General features: G+C 32.8%; 3 protein-coding genes across 10 annotated transcripts; 2 read left to right on the top strand and 1 right to left on the bottom strand.

The window, feature by feature from the left end:
* The first annotated feature begins 2,550 nt into the window (after positions 1–2,550).
* LOC112800474 (probable amino-acid acetyltransferase NAGS2, chloroplastic) lies at positions 2,551–10,349 on the top strand. Of its 4 annotated transcripts, none has more exons than XM_025842773.2 (11): positions 2,700–3,158; positions 4,922–5,388; positions 5,526–5,613; positions 5,984–6,192; positions 6,310–6,461; positions 7,187–7,610; positions 8,237–8,334; positions 9,000–9,111; positions 9,213–9,372; positions 9,806–9,878; positions 10,001–10,349. In XM_025842773.2, exons 2-11 carry the CDS (start codon positions 5,023–5,025, stop codon positions 10,152–10,154), a joined length of 1,836 nt encoding a protein of 611 aa, XP_025698558.1. In that variant the 5' UTR covers positions 2,700–3,158; positions 4,922–5,022; the 3' UTR covers positions 10,155–10,349. The 4 variants fall into 4 exon arrangements, with proteins under 4 accessions (XP_025698557.1, XP_025698553.1, XP_025698558.1 ...); XM_025842769.2 differs by having other exon boundaries at positions 8,904–9,111; XM_025842772.3 differs by lacking the exon at positions 4,922–5,388 and having other exon boundaries at positions 2,551–3,158.
* A 250-nt stretch (positions 10,350–10,599) lies between these two features.
* LOC112800475 (NADH dehydrogenase [ubiquinone] iron-sulfur protein 4, mitochondrial) lies at positions 10,600–13,637 on the bottom strand. 3 transcript variants are annotated; one of them, XM_072196334.1, is made up of 5 exons: positions 13,198–13,637; positions 12,612–12,700; positions 12,032–12,161; positions 11,586–11,622; positions 10,600–11,132 (listed from the first exon to the last, which is right to left on the bottom strand). In XM_072196334.1, the coding sequence occupies exons 1-4, from the start codon at positions 13,357–13,359 to the stop codon at positions 11,587–11,589; spliced, it is 417 nt and encodes a 138-aa protein (XP_072052435.1). In that variant the 5' UTR covers positions 13,360–13,637; the 3' UTR covers positions 10,600–11,132; position 11,586. The 3 variants fall into 3 exon arrangements, with proteins under 3 accessions (XP_072052435.1, XP_025698559.1, XP_072052434.1); XM_025842774.3 differs by having other exon boundaries at positions 11,593–11,622; XM_072196333.1 differs by lacking the exon at positions 11,586–11,622 and having other exon boundaries at positions 12,009–12,161.
* A 982-nt stretch (positions 13,638–14,619) lies between these two features.
* On the top strand, positions 14,620–19,364 carry LOC112800473 (telomere repeat-binding factor 2). 3 transcript variants are annotated; one of them, XM_025842766.3, is made up of 7 exons: positions 14,620–15,059; positions 15,537–15,816; positions 16,022–16,233; positions 16,714–16,822; positions 17,408–17,491; positions 18,354–18,703; positions 19,078–19,364. In XM_025842766.3, coding segments are annotated over exons 2-7 (906 nt in total). In that variant the 5' UTR covers positions 14,620–15,059; positions 15,537–15,666; the 3' UTR covers positions 19,079–19,364. The 3 variants fall into 3 exon arrangements, with proteins under 3 accessions (XP_025698551.1, XP_025698552.1, XP_025698549.1); XM_025842767.3 differs by having other exon boundaries at positions 14,625–15,059; positions 16,732–16,822; XM_025842764.3 differs by having other exon boundaries at positions 14,625–15,059; positions 16,711–16,822.
* The last annotated feature ends 20 nt before the right edge of the window (positions 19,365–19,384 follow it).

The following is a 19,384-nucleotide window of genomic DNA, read 5'->3' as shown; positions in this document are numbered from 1 at the left end:
CAAACATAATACACTCATACTATTTAGAATAACCATTCGGATACCGGAAATAATAAATATCCTACTAAATCGAATATTCCTAAACCCCTATTGTACACATTGTACAAATACTCCTTTGGCTCCCTATACTTTCTCTTATTTTTTATTTATGTTGCTCTATTTATTTTTTATGTTATATCATATATGTATTGAACAACTCTGTTCTTCTTATTATTGATTTAAAATTACTATGTTCATATAAAAAATTAATTATGATATATTTGTAATTTTGTATATAAATATTTATATATTTTATATGGTGAATGCTATCCAACCCCTCTAAAATAACATGTAAGTTACCCTTCATTATGTGTCACATTGTAATTGGTCCTTATCTTAACCATAGTTAGGTTATTTTATAATTTATTATTCTTAAAATATCAAAATCCACTCCCGTTAATTGAAGCACATTCCACTCCTCCATTTTTTGTTCATCACTTCATCACCTAGATTCGGTCCTTTCAAGCACCGTTGCGTTCGTGACAAGAAGCACCAACGTCATCGCCATCTACTGCCTTCCCACATAACCTCTATTTCTTTAGTGCATCATCCCTTAGTCACGTCGTTGAATTCCGTCCCCCATAACTTGTCCTTCCCAGTATAGCCAGCGCTTCTTTTTGTCATGTATCACTGCTTATCCATATAATTAATGGTTAATTTTAGTTATTAAATTTTTTTATTAAAAAAATATATCTTTATTTAATTACGTGACGGAACATATATTTATATGTAAAATATAATATAATAAAATAAATCTATTCAAAGTATTTAAAAGTATAAATAAAATTATGAACATACAAATATAATAATAAAATTTGTACTCCAAACAAAGAAACATATTTTTTTTTATCATACATATATTATTTAAAAAATAAATATATTATTAAAATTAATAACAGAAATTTAAAATAATAAAATTTAACTTTCTTACCGTATTTTTATAGTATTTTTATTTTTTTAATTTTTAATTTATTAGTACTTTATTATTTAATTAAAAATTAAACAAATTATTTTTATGAAAAATTATTTTTTGTATTATATTAGAGAAGAGACCAATATAGCAGTTTAAAAAATAAATTGTATAAATATTTAAGAGATAAATATAAAATACATACCTAAAATAAATAAAACAGACAAAATGGGAGTACTATTGAAAAATGGAGAATTATTTTTGTCTTGTTTTATTTATTTTAGGCATGTATTTCATATTTATCTCTTAAATATCTATCTATATAATTTACTTTTGTATTTAAAAATTTTAATATTATCTATTTTTTATTTAAAAATTATTTTTACATTATTTTTTAGACTGTTATATTGGTCTCTTCTTTAAAATAATACAAAAAATAATTTATCATGAAGATAATTTATTTATATTAATTAAATAATAAAGTACGAATAAATTAAAAATTAAAAAAATAAAAATACTATAAAAAATACTTGTAAGAAAGTTAGATTTTATCATTTTAAAGTTGTGTTATTAATTTTAACAATTTATTATTTTTTAAAATAATTTATGTACAATAAAAAATATATTTTTTCTGATTTTAATTATACTTTTAAGTACTCTAAATAGAGTTATTATATTATATTTTACATATAAATATATGTTCTATCGTGTAATTAAATAAAGATTTATTTTAATAAAAAAATTTAATAACCAAACTAAACATTACTTAGGTATGTATTTCATATTTATCTCTTAAATATTTATACAATTTATTTTTTAAACTGTTACATTAGTCTCTTCTCTAATATAATATAAAAAATAATTTTTCATAAAAATAATTTATTTAATTATTAATTAAATAATAAAGTACTAATAAATTAAAAATTAAAAAATAAAAATACTATAAAAAAATACGGTAAAAAAGTTAAATTTTATCATTTTAAATTTCTGTTATTAATTTTAATAATATATTTATTTTTAAATAATATATGTATGATAAAAAATATGTTTATTTTTTCGGAGTACAAATTTTATTATTATATTTGTATGTTCATGATTTTAATTATACTTTTAAATACTTTGAATAGATTTATTTTATTATATTATATTTTACATATAAATATATGTTCCATCACGTAATTAAATAAAGATATGTTTTTTTAATAAAAAAAATTTAATAACCAAATTAACCATTAATTATGTGGGTAAGCAGTGATTCACGCGAAAAAGAGGCACTGACTATACTATACTGGGAAGAGAGATTGTGTAGGAGGGCATGGCGATGACGTTAGCGCTTCTTGTCACGAACGCGACAGTGCTTGGAAGGACCAAATCTAGGTGATGAAGTGATAAACAAAGAATGGAGGAGTGGAATGTACTTCAATGAATGGAAGTGGAGCTTTAATATTTTAAGAATAATAAATTATAAAATCACTCAACTATGATTAAGATAAGAACCAATTACAATGTGACACATAATGAAGGGTAATTTACATGTTATTTTAGAGGGGATTGGATAACATTCACCATTTTATATAGATTGTTGGTATTTTTTAAAGCTTGCCATTTGTTAGTAATAGTATTTATATGTGAGGGCAATAAATACTAATTATTAACGTCTACATCGAATGCTAGCGTTTCGCCGCGTAAGTGGTGAATTGCCGGCGGCATCCCTGGTCCTATAAAAGGCCTCCTCGTAGCTACAAATCTCAGTTTTATATATAAAATTACATATACATGCATATCGCTCCTAAAATCACCGTTAAATAAACCATTCACCTAACACATACATATATCTATGGCTGCGGCTAGCAGTTCGAAACCACCCATCTCTGTTCGATTATGGCAGCCACCGGAAACATGGTCGTCATCAGTGTCACGTGTCCCCACGTGCTACCGCTTCTGGAATCCGGGTTCAACAACGGGCAGCAGGTTGGGGTTGGGGTACATGCTGGAGAAGAGGAAAAAGAAAGCAGAGTGGTTTGTGAGAGGGTGCGGTTGTGGAGAGGGAAGAAGAAGAGAGGAGAAAGAAGAAGAAGTAGGAGACGAACAGTTCGTGAAGGTTCTCCGTGAAGCACAGCCTTACATATCTGTTCATAGGGACAGCGTCTTCGTTCTTGTCATCTCCGCAGAAATTGTTGATAGTCCATACTTGGACCCCATTCTCAAGGTACACACTACACTACACACTCTGTTTTTCATCATTTTATTCATTTAATTTCTCCAGGGTTTCTAATGAATATCTGGACTCTCTTCTTTCTTCCGCAAATTTAAATTTTAACCCAGAAATTTCAAGCTCCATTTTTGTGTGTGTGTGTGTGTGTGTTTTTTTTTTAAAAAAAAATTATGAAAGTAGAAGCCAGAATCGTGGGACTATTGGGACTTGGGAGTTGCGGAGCATATTTCGATAGGAACATAGCAGATACCAAATGGTTTGATGTAGGTGAGTAGTTGAAGTTCCTAAAATACATATTTTAAGGGAAAAAAATAATGAAGAACCAATTTGTTTGGAAAAACCTTATGCTTTTCCACTACCATTAAGAAAAATAAACAAGAAAAATAAATAAATAGATAAGAAGATTTGTTTGGTCTTACCATTATGGTGGTTACTGGAGTCCTGATGGGCAAAAAGGAATGATTTGATGAAGGGAGGGGGAACCGGGGAAGGTTGTTTTTTGTGGAGACCATTGGTAATGCCACCTAGGCAATGACTGTATTCGGATTATTCCTTTGTATTGAATTGATGATTGATGAAGCCATGGGCCTCATCATCGATTCCTCATATAGTAACAGTCGCAGCGTATGATTTCTTCTTAATTTGATAGATGTCATACTGTTTCATACTTTTATTACTTTTAACTACTTTTAATTGTAGTAGTTTATACTTTATTATAATGCTTATACTAATATTTTAAGTTTAGGTTTACCACGTTTCTTTCTTTGTTTAAAACACACATTTTATAACAGTATTTGTGGGTTTTATAAATGTTACGTATATCATATCCTAATTTTGGCTTCGTGAGTTTTCGAAATTGTCGCGTATTTGTGTTTGTATTATAGCATTCGTGTTATGTGTATGGCTGGATTTCATAGTTCTAATAAAATTTTAGGCCAATTGTGCTTAATTTATTTTTTATAATAATTTTTAAATATTTTAAAATGTTTCATTTTTATATTTTTGAATTTAAAATTAATTATTTAATTTTTTTAATAATTAAGCAATAATTTTTAGAGATCACAGCAAACACCAAAATGTTATCTTCATAAATTAAAACCAATTTCTTTCCCAGCCTTTTTTGTTTCTGACTCAGCTTACGCCGTTAAACTTTGCTCCACGGTGATGATAAAGATGAGGGAAGAAATCAGAATTGACTAATTGAGAGAGACAGGGAAACATGTGTCGCTCGTAGTTTCATGTTCTCATTAATATTTGTCTGTATGCGGGACGCACAAAACATTGTGAGTTGCAAGAATTCGTAGTAGAAGGGAACAAGGGTCTATTTGGATTTATTTTGAGTGTTTCTAACTTGTTATTTTACAAGAAAAAATGAAGAAATTAAAAAAAAAAAACAGCATTTGTTATTTTTTTATCATTAAAAGAAAAAGTGAAAAAGGGCTAAATTTTTTGAATACAGGAAGAAACCTTGGTGTTCTTTTATCATTATCTACAAAAAATAAACAGTGAAAAAGATGATAAATTGTGATCTGATTAATTTCTGAGATTCCTTAGAGTTTAAATATTTTTATTTATAAGAGAAAATCTCTTGGTCTCTTACCAAGTTTCTTCCTACTTTTTTAAGCTAAAAAAAGTAAAAAACCCAATAAGTCGTAGAAGAGGACTACAAAAAAAAGTCAAACACAAATTATTCGGAGAGAATGAGTACTATAATGGTTAAAATACCTTTTTATCCCCAGTTTTTATGATTATTACAGATTAACCCTTTCTTCGTTCACCGTTGTGTGTTCCAAACCAAGGGTGGCTCTCAACCTGTTTCACCAACTGCAAAGTACAATTTGGTGTTTGAATCTCTTCAATGGCGGCTTCCTTGTACAACTCCACCTGCTGCATATCCCTACCAAACCCTACCAAACACACACGCTCTTTCTATCACCACTTCTCTTTCATTTCCCACCCACACACAAACCTCACAAATCCTCTCTCCTTGGTGGCCGGTAACCGAGAGAGAGGAATAACAATCTCACCGAAATGCCGTGTGCTCAAAGACGAAGGAGTGAATGGGAGTGCGGAGGACGAGAGCTACAACTATGAGGAGGACAAGCAATTCGTGCGGTGGTTCCGGGAAGCATGGCCTTACTTGTGGGCATATCGCGGTGGCACATTTGTTGTCATTATTTCCGGCGAAATCGTTGATAGTCCTTTCCTGGATCCCGTTATCAAGGCACGATGAGTTTTTCTGTGTGTGTGTTCTGGTGGTGTTAACTCATGCACATGAGATGTTTGTTTTTTTGCTGTCATCATGTTTGGGTCAATGAATTGAAGCTGGGCATCATTTAAACATTGTGTGTCTGTTTGCAGGATATAGCTTTTCTTCATCACCTTGGAATCCGGTTTGTTCTTGTACCAGGGACCCATGCTCAAATTGATCAGCTTTTGTATGAGAGAGGTTAGTCACAATATAGTTATTTGGTTAAAGCACATGTTATCTAAATGCACGCATAATAATCATGGGATACTGTGAAAATATATGTTACTTGCCAAAACCCTCTCTTGTTTTTTCCTCAATAAGCAAGCGAGGAGTGCTAGGTTGCCAGCACTTTTGTTAAATTCTGGCCAGCACTTAACCATCAAAAGAAAATTGGGTGATTCTACACCATTAGATGCAATCTCACACCATTAAAAACATCATTGATGGCTAAAAACCACAAAATCTGCTGGCCCCCTAGACTTTCTCTGAGCAAAATAGGTAAAAAAAAAGGTTGTTATTTTGAGCATGGTTCCACGGCTACTGAATACTGATCTTCTTGTGTTTGTAGGGAGTGAGCCTAAGTACGTTGGTAGGTATAGAATAACTGATGATGAATCTCTAGCTGCTGCAATGGAGGCGGCTGGGAAAATAAGGCTGCTGTTAGAAGCAAAGCTTTCACCTGGACCCGCCATCTGCAACATCCGCAGGCATGGTGACAATAGTCGTTGGCACGAAGTTGGTGTCAGTGTTGCCAGTGGTAACTTTCTTGCAGCCAAGGTTTGAATTTTGTGGCTTACTTTTCAAAGTAGCAATGATCATTTGAAATTGATCCTCTCTTTCTGTTATCACTATGTTAGAGAGTCTTTTTATTTTTGTATTTATTCCTTTTGGCAGAGAAGAGGGGTTGTCAATGGAATTGATTTTGGGGCAACCGGGGAAGTTAAAAAGGTAGATGCATCTCGCATGCGTGAGAGGCTTGATGGTGGTTGTGTAGTTATTTTAAGCAACTTGGGCTACTCCAGCTCTGGAGAAGTACTAAATTGCAAGTATGCTTTAGAGTTTCTGATGATTACTTTCTTCAACTGGCTTTTGACAATTGCATGCTAATATATATGCCGTCTTTATAACAGCTTTTTTTCTGGGTAATTTCTGGTTTTTCATGTTTTTTTGAGTATCAATCTTATGCTATATTATGCGTACTTGTTGCAGAGACTGATGCTCAATGTTTTATGCCTTTATTTTATACGTTCAACCAGACTTCTTTTATCAATATTGTGCAAAACATTTTTTTACGGTTATCTTTTAAGAATTGGACATAGGAATAGATCTGAACAAACGGGCTCATCAGAGTATAGAACTAAAAGAATTTGCAATAATCTGCTGCTTAGGAGAAAGAATAAGATATATTGTCATTCAGTTCATTAGTTGGTGAAATAGTTTGATTGGTAGTACCTCGTTACTTGAGATTTGTGAAAGAAAAAAATATTGATTATGTACCAATACATAGATTTTAGTGATGCCATTTCTTTTGGACTTCCACCGGTGCCAATGTGTTCTTCTTTCTTTTTGTTGGATTTGATCCGATCATCCTATAGAGAAAGAAAACATAAAGAGAAGTGGGTAACAGAATCCATGTGTAAATCACCTGCTTCTTTTTCTTGTATGAATATTAGAGCTGCTGGACTTATTATGTTGCCCTTTTATTCAATTAAGAGTCTGACAAATGCTTATATTTATTAACTTTTTTTTCTCTCTCTTTTATTGTCTATAGCACCTACGAAGTTGCAACAGCTTGTGCCTTGGCTATTGGAGCAGACAAGCTAATATGCATTATAGATGGTCCAATACTCGATGAGAGTGGACGCCTAATTCGTTTCTTGCCTGTTCAAGAAGCAGACATGTTAATTCGTAAACGGGCAGAGCAAAGTGAAATAGCTGCTAACTATGTGAAAGCTGTTGACGTTGAAGGTTTCAACTCTTTCGAGCATAGCAATATTAATGGGACAGCCCAATCTTCAACCAATGGCAAACCTTTTACTGGGTTGAATAATGCAACCTTTCATAATGGTGTTGGTTTTGACAATGGAAATGGTCTAGGGTTTGGGGAGCAAGGTTTTGCTATTGGAGGTCAAGAGCGACTTAGTCGAATGAATGGTTACCTGTCAGAATTGGCTGCTGCAGCTTTTGTTTGCAGAGTGAGTCCATAATGCACCTCTGTCTTTCTATATTGAGCACAGTAGTTGTGCTTATTTAAGTCTATACATTACATCTTGAGTAACCTAAGGTCTGAATGTTTTAGTTTATTTCAAGCATTGTTTGACACAAATGTTCATCTCTCCCTCTCTCTCCTAAAATCTACACTCTATATAGCCTTTGAATATTTGCAAAATGACTAATTTCTCAATATATGGGCTTAAGTGACTATTTCCAACATCGGACTGTTTCCAAGTATAATTTCTCTTGAAAGACATAATTTGGTGTTAACATCATATTTCTGAAACATTCTCTAAAAAATGTCATTATCTTAACGAGATATTTGATTTTACAATTGTTATTCATGAGCATTTGTGAGAACAAAAACATTTTCAAAATCCCGACAAGACCAACATACAGATGGTCTTCATCTGTTTCTTCTACCATACTGTCATGAAGAACCGTATAGCTTTTTATCTACAAATATTTCTATCATATAGTGGATAGAATAACTGGAATTTGAATTTCTTTGAGAAGTTTCTGGTTGAAATAATGGCTATGCTTTCAAATCTCATTTGATACATGTTTCAGACGTATGTTGCTTATAGTAGTGTCTGCCATTTTTCAGGGTGGTGTTCAAAGAGTTCACTTGTTGGATGGCACTATTGGTGGAGTTTTGTTGTTGGAATTGTTTAAAAGAGATGGCATGGGAACAATGGTAGCTAGGTAAGCAGTTTTTGCTGTTCTTTCCAGAAAACAGTTTGCTATGATTGTGAACTTTGTAGAATATTTGGTTACAGAAATGGACTTTCGGTTTTGGTGCTTTTAAATTCAATTATATCCTTGAGTTATATTTCAACTGTTATAGCCATGGTTCAAGAATAGTTGGCATACCAGTTGATTTCTTACTGCTGTCTGCATAGGGTCAAATCGGTAAGATAGAGGCTTTTTCTAATAACATGGTCAGCATAGGGTTTTAGGGTTTGTTGAGATTCTTGTTGTCCAAGGCAGTAAGGCTGTAAATATGTGGGCTGGATTTGAACTCCATCTGTCCACAATCTTATGCAACCATTGGCTATAAAAAAAGACTGAATGATTAATTAAAACAAGTTAAAAATTGACCTCATCAGTGTAAAGACTAGAGCACCTTGCTTGTTGTGTTTCGTAAGTTACAGACCATACCACTAGGAAAACATTACATGTTTGAAGTATATTTTCTTTTCATTTGTGTCTAAACCCAAAATTCAATGAATGCCAAATTCTGACATTCATGGAATTTCCTACATTCCTTGCAGTTGCAATATACTATCTGCATCAGCGCGGCAGATTATTCGTGATGTTTTACTTGAAAGACGTTTTTCATTTTCCTATCCGTCATTTACAATTTGCAGTGACCTATACGAAGGCACTCGGATGGCACAGATAACGGATCTTGCTGGAATAAAACAAATCATTCAGCCTTTGGAGGCATCTGGCATATTAGTGAAGCGGACTGATGAAGAGGTTTGCATAGTTGCACTTGTGCCATTTGTGGTGATCATAGTTTACATGGTCTAGTAGTAATTTTATATAAAATCTTCATTTTTACTATTTCCTGGTTCTAGCTACTAAAAGCGCTGGATTCCTTCGTTGTCGTTGAAAGAGAAGGTCAAATAATTGCTTGTGCTGCACTTTTTCCTTACTTTGAGGAGAAGTGTGGCGAGGTAGCAGCTATTGCAGTATCTCCTGATTGTCGAGGCCAAGGACAAGGAGACAAAGTGCTTGGTATGCTATTTCTTCTATGGTTGATGATTTAGCTTGAAGCTTGATAGATGACCATTCACTATATAAAGATCATATTTGATATTATAATAATAATAATAAACTTAAATTAGGACTACGACTATATATTATATATATTCATGATTATTTCACATTTGATGTTTGGCTGGAAACTCCATATTGATTGTATTATCAATATTAGTGATAGACTGATAGGTACAGGTAATTAACTCCTTCAGATACAATATTTTTATTAAGTACAAGTTTTAAACGTTTGTGTTAAGAAGATGCTTTTGAGCAACTGTTCTTAGTTGATGGTCGTTGATGGCAAAGTAGGAGTTGAGTACGTGTTGTTTGAGTTCTTTTCTTTGTTGTGTTGAATTCTTTCCTTAAAAAAAGAACTATGTATTTGATTATATGATGAAATACAATGCAGATTATATCGAGAAAAAAGCATCATCGCTTGGATTGAATAAGCTTTTCCTACTTACTACTCGGACGGCAGATTGGTAAGTACCTTCTCCAATAGAGTTCCTAAATTGATTATTGTGTATAGTAGTTGTTTTGGTTTATTGCTGTACTATTTTCATGGCACCCTTTCTAAATAACAGTATTCCCAACTTGCTGATAGGTTTGTGAGGCGTGGATTTTCAGAGTGTTCAATCGATGCTATTCCCGAAAGGCGAAGGAAAATGATCAATCTGTCTCGCAATTCCAAGTATTATATGAAGAAGCTTCTACCAAATACAAGCGGAATAACTGTAGGAAAAATTACTGCAAATTAGCCCACTTTCTTTTCCTGCAAGATGTTAGGCACTTACTAGATAATAATAATTAGTAATAATCTATATCGTATGGTAGATGGAAATTCAGTATATGTAACAGGTCTTCTCCATGTATCCCTTAGTTTTCCATTGATATTCACTGTTAGTATTTAATATTTAATTATTTATATTCAATAACCCTAATTTAGCCTTAAATCCCGTATTACCCAGAAGCCAGAATTCAACTAAACGCAATTAGTATCAGCCTTCCAGCGTGGTTTAGATTTGCTTACGTAAACGCATGCGGTTATTGGGTAAAACCGTTTCTAAGGTCGCAATCCAATTTGGAAGATGTTTTGATTCTTCGACCAAATATATTGTCCTACGTTTTCTCTCAGGATAAAGAAATTAAATCAATGCATATGTCATGACCAATGGTTCAATTAAATACAAAATTGGGCAAAAGTTGAAAGGATAGTGCAATTCGATTACCAAGATTAACTGATGAATATCACGAGCAAATATATAAAAACTAGAAGCATGGATGAATACGCTCCTTCTGCACGATTGATAATGTGTACTTGTAAACTTTGAATTTCGGAGACATTGACTGTGAACCCTAGCAATGGACGGATGGTATTCCAGTTCCAATATCAAATGATGTCAAGAGGAAGTTAATGGGGATCACTACGAATGACACAACAATCAGTTCCAGATTGCCGACATTAGTTCATTACAGCATCGAGGGAGGCAAATCAGAGAGGTAAGCTAAAGTAATGGAAGACCAGTCATTTATTTTTATAAGGAATTCATGTTTAAAATTTCTTTTCCAAGAAAATACGCGAGAGAGAAAACATCTTGCTTGACATGGGAGCTCGTTAACAGAGAACCCGTAAATAGTAACAGGACTAGGCACGAACAAGAGCCAATAAATTACTGCTCCGAATCAGGTTTGGTGGGTAGACCTTTCCACTTGAAATTGTCTGCATATGCTTTAACCTGCAAGCACCAGTGATCGTTAAAAGAGCTGTTTTATGTAGTGCACATGCATTTTCCAATAAATTTTACCACATAAATGAAAGACCTCTCCTAAAAAAGAAGCACCTCTTTCTACATTTTTTCTTCGAATTTTTGTAAGGAAAATCAACTTGTTTGCCTTAGGAAATATGTTATTTTTTAAAAATTATAATTTATAACTTACTTTTGGTAAACACTAAAAGGCTAAAAGGTACTGCGCTTAACAGGACTATTTTGAAGTTCTTCGCATATCAAACCCAACACATTCATTTACTAGTGCTGGTATGTTGAAGAAAACCAAGGAGAATAGTTGATGATAATCAGATAGTAAAATTAGCAGGAACCACCAACGTGACAAACACCAAGCACAAATAAAAGCAGTGAAAGGAACACTAAATGAAAATTGGTAGTCATAAACACAAATGGTCAAAGAACCTCAAACCTTCAACAATGGTGTGTGTGGCTTCTTGACCTGCATCAAGTACATAGATTTTGTTAATTACACTTTCTTTTGAAGGGAAAAAAGGAGCACAGCTCAAGGAATAACCGACGCATCAAATATTAAACAGGTGGATTTACCTGATTAGTAACACAATTCTTGAAATAACATAAATATCAAAAGATCTTATTCTAATGGAATCATATAAATGTATGCCATATATCAAATAACAAAATTACAATCATATGAAAAACAAGAGATACTAGTTCTTCTGACTTAAAAATTAAAATGCATTAGTAAGAATTTATGAATTAATATTTCATACACAATATGCTAGCGTATCTTGATAATCACATGTATAAACCATAACAAGTAACATCCTGAAGGCAAAACTCAGAAGCCAAAGATACAAAAGTCACCCAAAAATTGTATTTACACATACCACATACTCCCAGCCATGTCTCTCAGCAAATTCCTTGGCTGATTCTTCATTATCAAAATACAGGGCAGAATCGCCAACATGGGCATAGGGGTCTCCAGTTGATGTCCAGCCCATCAACGGATTCTCCCACCTATAAACACATTATTGATAATGACCGGTCTATGAGACATCATTAGTAATTAGGAAAGGACCATTGATTAATCAAGTGATAATAACGTTGGAAAGATTTATATTCAGCATCATATGGCAAGATTGGTAGTAATCCATCAAACTCAAAGTTAATCAATAACTAGTGTTATTCAAGGATGTCCAACAACATCAGTGAACTGAAATACGTTTCATATGAACATCTTTGCAAATTGCCATGGGGAAGGAAATGCCAATGACAACATAAGCTTTATCAGAAATTTGTGAAAATATTTGAAGGATATATATCTGATGAGTATTCAGAAATCAAAATCCAGGCTTGCTACCTGACAGACTATGTCGAAGGAAAGTTAAAGAAGAAAAATAAATATATGACCCACGTTTTGAAAAATAATAAATAATGAACAAGCAATGAGATAAAAAGAAAACGCACTTTTGGGTTGACAAAAAGTTAATCTTCCACCTTCCAACCTTCCCAGATCCTTGTTGAGTAGCAGTTCTAGCAGGAGAGTAAATTACAACCTGCACCACATTACAGCTATAAGGCATGTGACTAATTGAATTTCAGTTGCTTGCAAGAAACAGAGAGAGAAGGAATATCTATTGATGTTTCCATATTTTTAAAACTTTCAAGTTCGACATTCGCCTCGCTAAAAGCCAATACACTATCATGCTAATACTATGCAAGTGAAAACGCCGCTATATCGCAAGCTAAAATTAAAATCTTTGTTCAACCTAGGATCATTTAATAGACAACCACCATCAATTACAATGGTTCGAACACAGTAAAAAAAATCTTCCAATTCAATGCGGTGATCCAATGACAGCTGAAATAAGGCACTTATGAACCTTGACGAGATAACCAAGAATCTCTAGGTTAAATCTGCATAGCATAAAACGGGGGAAGAAAGAAAAGAAAGAGGGTATTCATTCTGAAATTACCAAAGCTGCGATTATGCGTGGTACATGAATAATTGCACCCAATAAGATTAGGTTAAGAATGGAATAGAGAAGAATACCCTACGACGAAGGTGATCGTCGGGAATACCGGAAACCAATCCGATCTCGCCTGGTTTGGGCTTCTCCACCAACGCGTCGGAGGAGAATGGACGCAATGCGCCTCCCAAAACGGTGCGTAGGCCACGGCCATGGCTCGCCGCACGTTGCACAGAGTATGCCATTCTTCGGTGCTGTCTCCTCAGTTACTTCGATTTTTGTTTGATTCTCTGCGAAAAAGAGAGTTGCGAAATCAACACAAAATTCGCACCCGTGTGGGATTTACCGTTTGGCGTGAATTTACGTATTCTAGCCCTCCCACTTCTTCATATTTGAAGAATGGACCCTCCAATTTTGGGTATTTCCTGGTTCACCGCCTGGGGTAATGGAAGCTTCTCGAAACCAGGTTCTGTACCACTATGATTTATTAATTTAATCGAACTTTAAAAATTCAATCAAATTCATAAATAATATCGGGTGAAGACTCATGGGTGGATATTTATGAATAGTTGAGAATTTTTAGATAACTTAATAAATTTGATTAAATTATAATTTAATAATTTTTAATTATTAATTTTATATGAATATAAGTATATATCCATACAAGTAAATTTTTATTATAATATAATAATTTATAAAGTATGGATATTTTGCTTTGTGTTTGTATAACATTTATTGGTATTCATTTGAAATTTATGTCTTTTTGTCTAATACTATTTTAATAGAAAATAAAAAAATAATATTTTTGACACAACACTAATTTATATTCGTCTAATATACGTATTTTAAGTTTAATTGTATTTTAATAAAAAAATAATAAATTTTCATCAAACATAATGTGTTTAATCTTATACTTAGCATATATTTTTAATATTAAAATATTATTATAATTTATTTAAAAAAATATTTTATATTACACATATATATCCTATCTCGTACATCATAAATAATAACTAATTTCATTGAATTATATTATTATGAAAATAATTTAATTGTTATATCATAAAATTTTAATTATTTTATTATAAAAAATATTTAATTAATATAATGTCTGATTTTTTTAAAAAGATGTAAAATAATATATTTAAGAATTTATCTATTTTGTGTCTTATGAAATATATTAATATTATTAATTAAAAATATAAGAGAATAATTTTTTAATATATTTATTTTGTATTTATTTATTTGTTTATTAATTTTCTAATATTTATGAAGCTATTTTCTTGTACAATATATAAAAATAATAACTATTATAAAGTTATTTTATATACTAAAAAAGTTTTAAACTCGACCATTTATTTTAAACATTCTTTGATTCATTGAAGAATCAAGAATTATCACCCTGTCTTAGATGGATACATAATAATTAACATATTTAAAAATAATTTCTAATTTGTTCATATAAAAAAGGTATATAAATAAGGTATAATTTGGTTCACTTTCAAAATTCAAATCACTCTGAATAGTTAATACGATAAATATTTGTCAGTATTTTTTTGTTCTGCTTTCGCATTGGACTCCAATCCCATAATGGAATTTCACAAAGTGAAAAGGACTATTTGAGCAATTCCAAAAATATTGAGCTCCAAGTCTTTTTCTTGTTCTGGTTTTCGTTTATTCTTTTCCCTCTCTGAAAAGAACACACAAAATATAAAGGGTATTTCTTTTTTTTTCTGGTACATCTCGTTCTTCTCAACTTCGTCTTGAAACATTTGGTGTCAAATTCGATTCTTTGGACGTAAAAACATTCGATTTTTTCCCCAAATCTCACAAGCACCCGGTGATTCTCTCGTGCGTTGCACCTTAGTTCGCCGATTCTTCCTTCAATTTCGTCCCAATTTTTCTCAATTAAAGCTGTTACAATTAATGCTATTTTTCTTGCAAGGTCAGTGAACTTTATGCTAGTTACGTATCGGTGATTTACTGATTATTTTCCTCTTTTATATTTTTTTTTCTTGAAATTTTACTAAATGTGCACATATTTATGTGTTTATGCATGTTTGAGCTGAAGAGCATTTTTTTATGGTGGTTCTTCTTTTTCTTTTCTTGATACATCGTTGTCATTGTGCTTTTTTTAATTCAAACTGCCAAAATTGAACATTTATCTGCATAATGAATTTTAGAAATGAGAAGATAGCATCATGTGGTTTCAATTTGAGATGATACAGTATTCTTCTGATAATTCCACACTGATAATATGAGTTGTAATTGATTGTTTATCATCAAGGTTATCAATTGGCATGTAGTTATAACAATTTGTGTGTCCATATTTGTAGTTTTATGTTACCATTTTAAAGGCCTAATCTATTGAGTTATTTGAAGGATCATGTGCTTACTACTTGTCTTATAACGTTGTTTGTAGGTCCATAACTATCAGATTTTTCTTGTTTGAGGATGGACATGCTGAAAACAGCTGCACCCAATTTTGATTTCTTCCTTCAGAGTTAAAATCAAAGATTACACTTCTCGGAAAGTGCTGTTGAGTTCTTGTAATGGGTGCACCTAAGCAGAAATGGACTGCAGAAGAAGAAGCAGCGCTCAAAGCTGGAGTAGTCAAACATGGGGCTGGAAAATGGCGCACAATACTTACAGACCCAGAGTTTAGTGCCATTCTGCGCATGCGATCAAATGTAGATCTCAAGGTATATTATGTCAAGGGCCAAGCATGTTGTGGGAAGTGTTAAATAGGGAGTCTTATTATTATGTCTGATTTGAAAGGTGCACTTGTCAATGACCATTAGTCTATTGAATCATAAGAAATAATTTCAGTGTCATTTACTTTGCTAAAATTGTCTAATCTGAGGCATGCTCAGGTGTATTTTTATGAATGCTTTGAACTGTGAACAGGACAAATGGAGGAATATAAATGTGACAGCAATATGGGGATCCAGGCAGAAAGCAAAGCTTGCCCTAAAAAAGAACCTACCAATTCCCAAAATTGACTGTAACCACATGGCCATAAGTACTGTAGTTCAACGGGATGAAGTTGCTGATTATAAGCCTCTGGCAATTTCTGGTGGAGCATCACAATCTGCTAATTCAAAAGAACACATATCAAGGTTACAGAACTTCTTATTAAATTTCTCTGGCATTTACACTTAAAAGAAGATGATGCTTGGTTGCTTTGGATGTGATCTTGTTATTTAATTGCATATGGATAAACATATTATAATTGTAAAATAAGGTCCCTTGCAGATGATTAATTACTTCTAAAATTTCATAAGTAATGTGCTGGTATACTAAGAATTTAAATGGATAAAAAGAAGACCAAGTTGCAAGCAGTTGCTGCTATTTTCATTTAGCTGGGTATCCAATACTTTGATTCATCATTACTTTATTGAATTTTATGTCATCTCTTATTTAAGCATGGCAACGATAAATTATATGATTTAATTGTCAGATGTTCCAATTGCAATTTGACATAGCTGGTTAATCTTTATATTCTGATGATAACCACTGATTATGTTTGTGGTGATTTTGCTAAAATGTTGAAAGTGCTGAAACATAATGTAATGTGATATACTTTTTAATGACAGCAGCAATATGCGTTTTGACAGTGGCAGGTTGGATACTCTCATACTAGAGTCCATTATCAAGTTAAAAGAGCCAAAAGGTTCTGACCGGGCTGCCATTGCTGCTTACATAGAGGTATAATTGTACTTCCATTTATCATTGTAGAATCTAAACTTTTCAAGAAACATGTGGCTTCAAAATGTTAGTGCTTGTGAACTTGAACACCACAAAGTTAACCTAATTGCTGATTTAGTAGACCTTTCTTTTTCAAATTATTTTCTCATGAATTGGTTTACATCTAGAAGTATACCATATTTTATTCTCATTTATTCCACTTCAATCAAATAATATCCCTTCAAATTTTTTCATTTTATATCAAATGATATATTATCAATATGTAATAGATATGTACGCGCATACCAATATGCTTTGGTGATGAGTTTCTAAAATTCCATGTTTGGTGATGTTTCTCTGATAGTTCCATAATATATTGTTATTAATTACCTGCAGCTCCTAAATTCCTGTCTGCTGAGTTTCTCCCAACCTTTTTCTTTTCCATTAAAACATTTGATTGCTAAGCCTTAACGAGCTGTTAATTTGGTAATCTATAACCTTTATGGTTCCCAAAGTTTAGTTAACCAATCATAATATACTATTTATTGTTTTTTCTTGTCTGTACCATTTCATTCAAAAGTAATTCTGGAAATTTTCGCATCTTAGGATCAATACTCATGTCCTCCAAACCTCAGAAAGTTACTGTCAGCAAAACTGAAGCATATGGTAGCAAGTGGCAAGTTAATGAAGGTAACTTCACTCTTAGTTCATGTAGTAGCTAGGTGCATTGAGCTTGGCATTGGAACAAAGGTGGCCAAGAAGCAGCATCCCTGCTTGTGCAGACCTTTGTAATAACAAATAAGGCAGTATTAATCTGGATGATTCTTGGATCATTTACTTGACCATGTTATGCTAATAACATGTTTTTTGTTAATGCAATTAATAACTAAGAATAATTTGTCACAGAGAAATTAATTCATTATATGTACAGATGCAAGCAGAGACATATTCTCTTGTGACAGTTGAGCTACATAGTGAAAATTCTATTTCAGTTCATATTTCTTATTTAATAAACCAATATTTTGTAAGATGAATAATGGGCATGTAATTAAAATACTTGATCAGTTGGAATAGACTACCTTGGACATCCTTTGTTAAAGTATCTATTAAAGCTCAACGGAAAATTTTACTTTATAGATCAGAGCCTACGTTGTATGAGACTGAATGTTGACAGTAAAAATTAACCAGACAATATGATTAATATTGTTGAATGAGAATATTACAATAAATGAGTGATCACACAAAATAAGATATAATTAGAAATGAATACAGTAGAAAGTTGAAGTTGCACTTATTGTTGGTTTAGTCATGTGATGAGAAGACCTGTCGAAGCTCCAATCAGGATACTAGATCTAATGGAAGGTAACTCAGTAGGTAGGGTAATGGAAGATGAAGAAAATTCATTGATGATACTATTAAATTGTACTTAAATTTTAATGTCTTTATAGATATGATTGATGGTAGGATGCAATGGGATTTTGATCCATGTAGCCAACCCCACTTTGTGGGAAAAGAATTGTTGTATCAGATCCTGAATATAGTATGATCACAGGTAAAGCATAAGTACAGAATTACAGGAAATTCAACAATCTCTGAGAAGAGAAGAGGCTCTTCCTTGTTACTTTTGGAAGGAAGGCCAAAAGATTCCCCCAAATCAGAGAAGACTGATGTCAGCCTCCTTTCAAAATCCCAAATTGATGCAGAGCTATCAAAAATGAAAGGTGTGACAGCTCAAGAGGCAGCGGCTGCAGCTGCAAAAGCAGTTGCAGAAGCTGAAGTTGCCATTGCTGAGGCTGAGGCAGCAGCTAGGGAGGCAGAAGCTGCAGAAGCGGAAGCAGAGGCTGCACGGGTATTTGCAAAAGCAGCAATGAAAGCACTAAAATGCAAAGCGCTTCATATCTGGTATCTCTCTTTCCAATAATTGATGTCAGCAACTGTGATGTTTGTTGATTACTTTGTTGGACTATAAGCAAATCTCTAGTCTGCTGCTTTTTTCCCGCAGAATAACATGGGTCTAAGTCTTTGATAAAATTCTTTTCAACTCTGGAATGAAACTCGACACACCCTCACTTGTCTCATTGATATACTCAACACTGTTCACCGTGTAACTGCATGCCAAACTCATTCTCTTGTAAAAAGACACAAGTTTTGCTGATTAATGCTAATGAAGGGTTGTCACAAGATCAAATTAGTGTCATGTTGTTCTGATGCCTCCATTAATTGGCTTGTGTTAGTCCTTTTAGCTAACCAGATTTTATATTTGCCAATGTATGCAGATGGTGATAACTCCGACATGGTTGAAATGAGCAGTATATTGGCTTGAAATCATGGTTACAGCTTCCTGCATGTATCTAATTCCTCCTGTACACAAGTTTATTGTTTATTATAATTATTATTTTCCCTGGATAATGATTAATGAGGGTAGGTACAGAGGGAGGAATGCGATAAAATGGTAGTTATTGAGTGTTTGTGTAAGGCCATGATTGACATCTTCATATGGTAAATGAAAGAATACATGTTTTACAGTTTTACTAGTATAATTCCAGTGACATACTTACGCGGATCCTTGTTGTAAGTTGTTGC

Source organism: Arachis hypogaea, chromosome 5 (assembly GCF_003086295.3).
Source record: "Arachis hypogaea cultivar Tifrunner chromosome 5, arahy.Tifrunner.gnm2.J5K5, whole genome shotgun sequence".
In the NCBI taxonomy this organism is placed as follows: Eukaryota; Viridiplantae; Streptophyta; class Magnoliopsida; order Fabales; family Fabaceae; genus Arachis; species Arachis hypogaea.
This window is presented reverse-complemented; position numbering and strand designations above follow the sequence as displayed.

Coding starts and splice junctions, on each gene's coding strand:
- LOC112800474 (XM_025842768.3), top strand. CDS start 2,787: ATGGCTGCGGCTAGCAGTTCGAAACCACCCATCTCTGTTCGATTATGG. Junction 5,614..5,983: donor TCAGCTTTTGTATGAGAGAG/GTTAGTCACAAT, acceptor TTGTGTTTGTAG/GGAGTGAGCCTAAGTACGTT. Junction 6,193..6,309: donor GTAACTTTCTTGCAGCCAAG/GTTTGAATTTTG, acceptor TCCTTTTGGCAG/AGAAGAGGGGTTGTCAATGG.
- LOC112800475 (XM_072196333.1), bottom strand. CDS start 13,359: ATGGCATACTCTGTGCAACGTGCGGCGAGCCATGGCCGTGGCCTACGC. Junction 12,701..13,197: donor ACGATCACCTTCGTCGTAGG/GTATTCTTCTCT, acceptor AATGTGGTGCAG/GTTGTAATTTACTCTCCTGC. Junction 11,133..12,008: donor TGTGTAAATACAATTTTTGG/GTGACTTTTGTA, acceptor TGGTGCTTGCAG/GTTAAAGCATATGCAGACAA.
- LOC112800473 (XM_025842764.3), top strand. CDS start 15,667: ATGGGTGCACCTAAGCAGAAATGGACTGCAGAAGAAGAAGCAGCGCTC. Junction 15,817..16,021: donor GATCAAATGTAGATCTCAAG/GTATATTATGTC, acceptor AACTGTGAACAG/GACAAATGGAGGAATATAAA. Junction 16,823..17,407: donor CCATTGCTGCTTACATAGAG/GTATAATTGTAC, acceptor TTCGCATCTTAG/GATCAATACTCATGTCCTCC.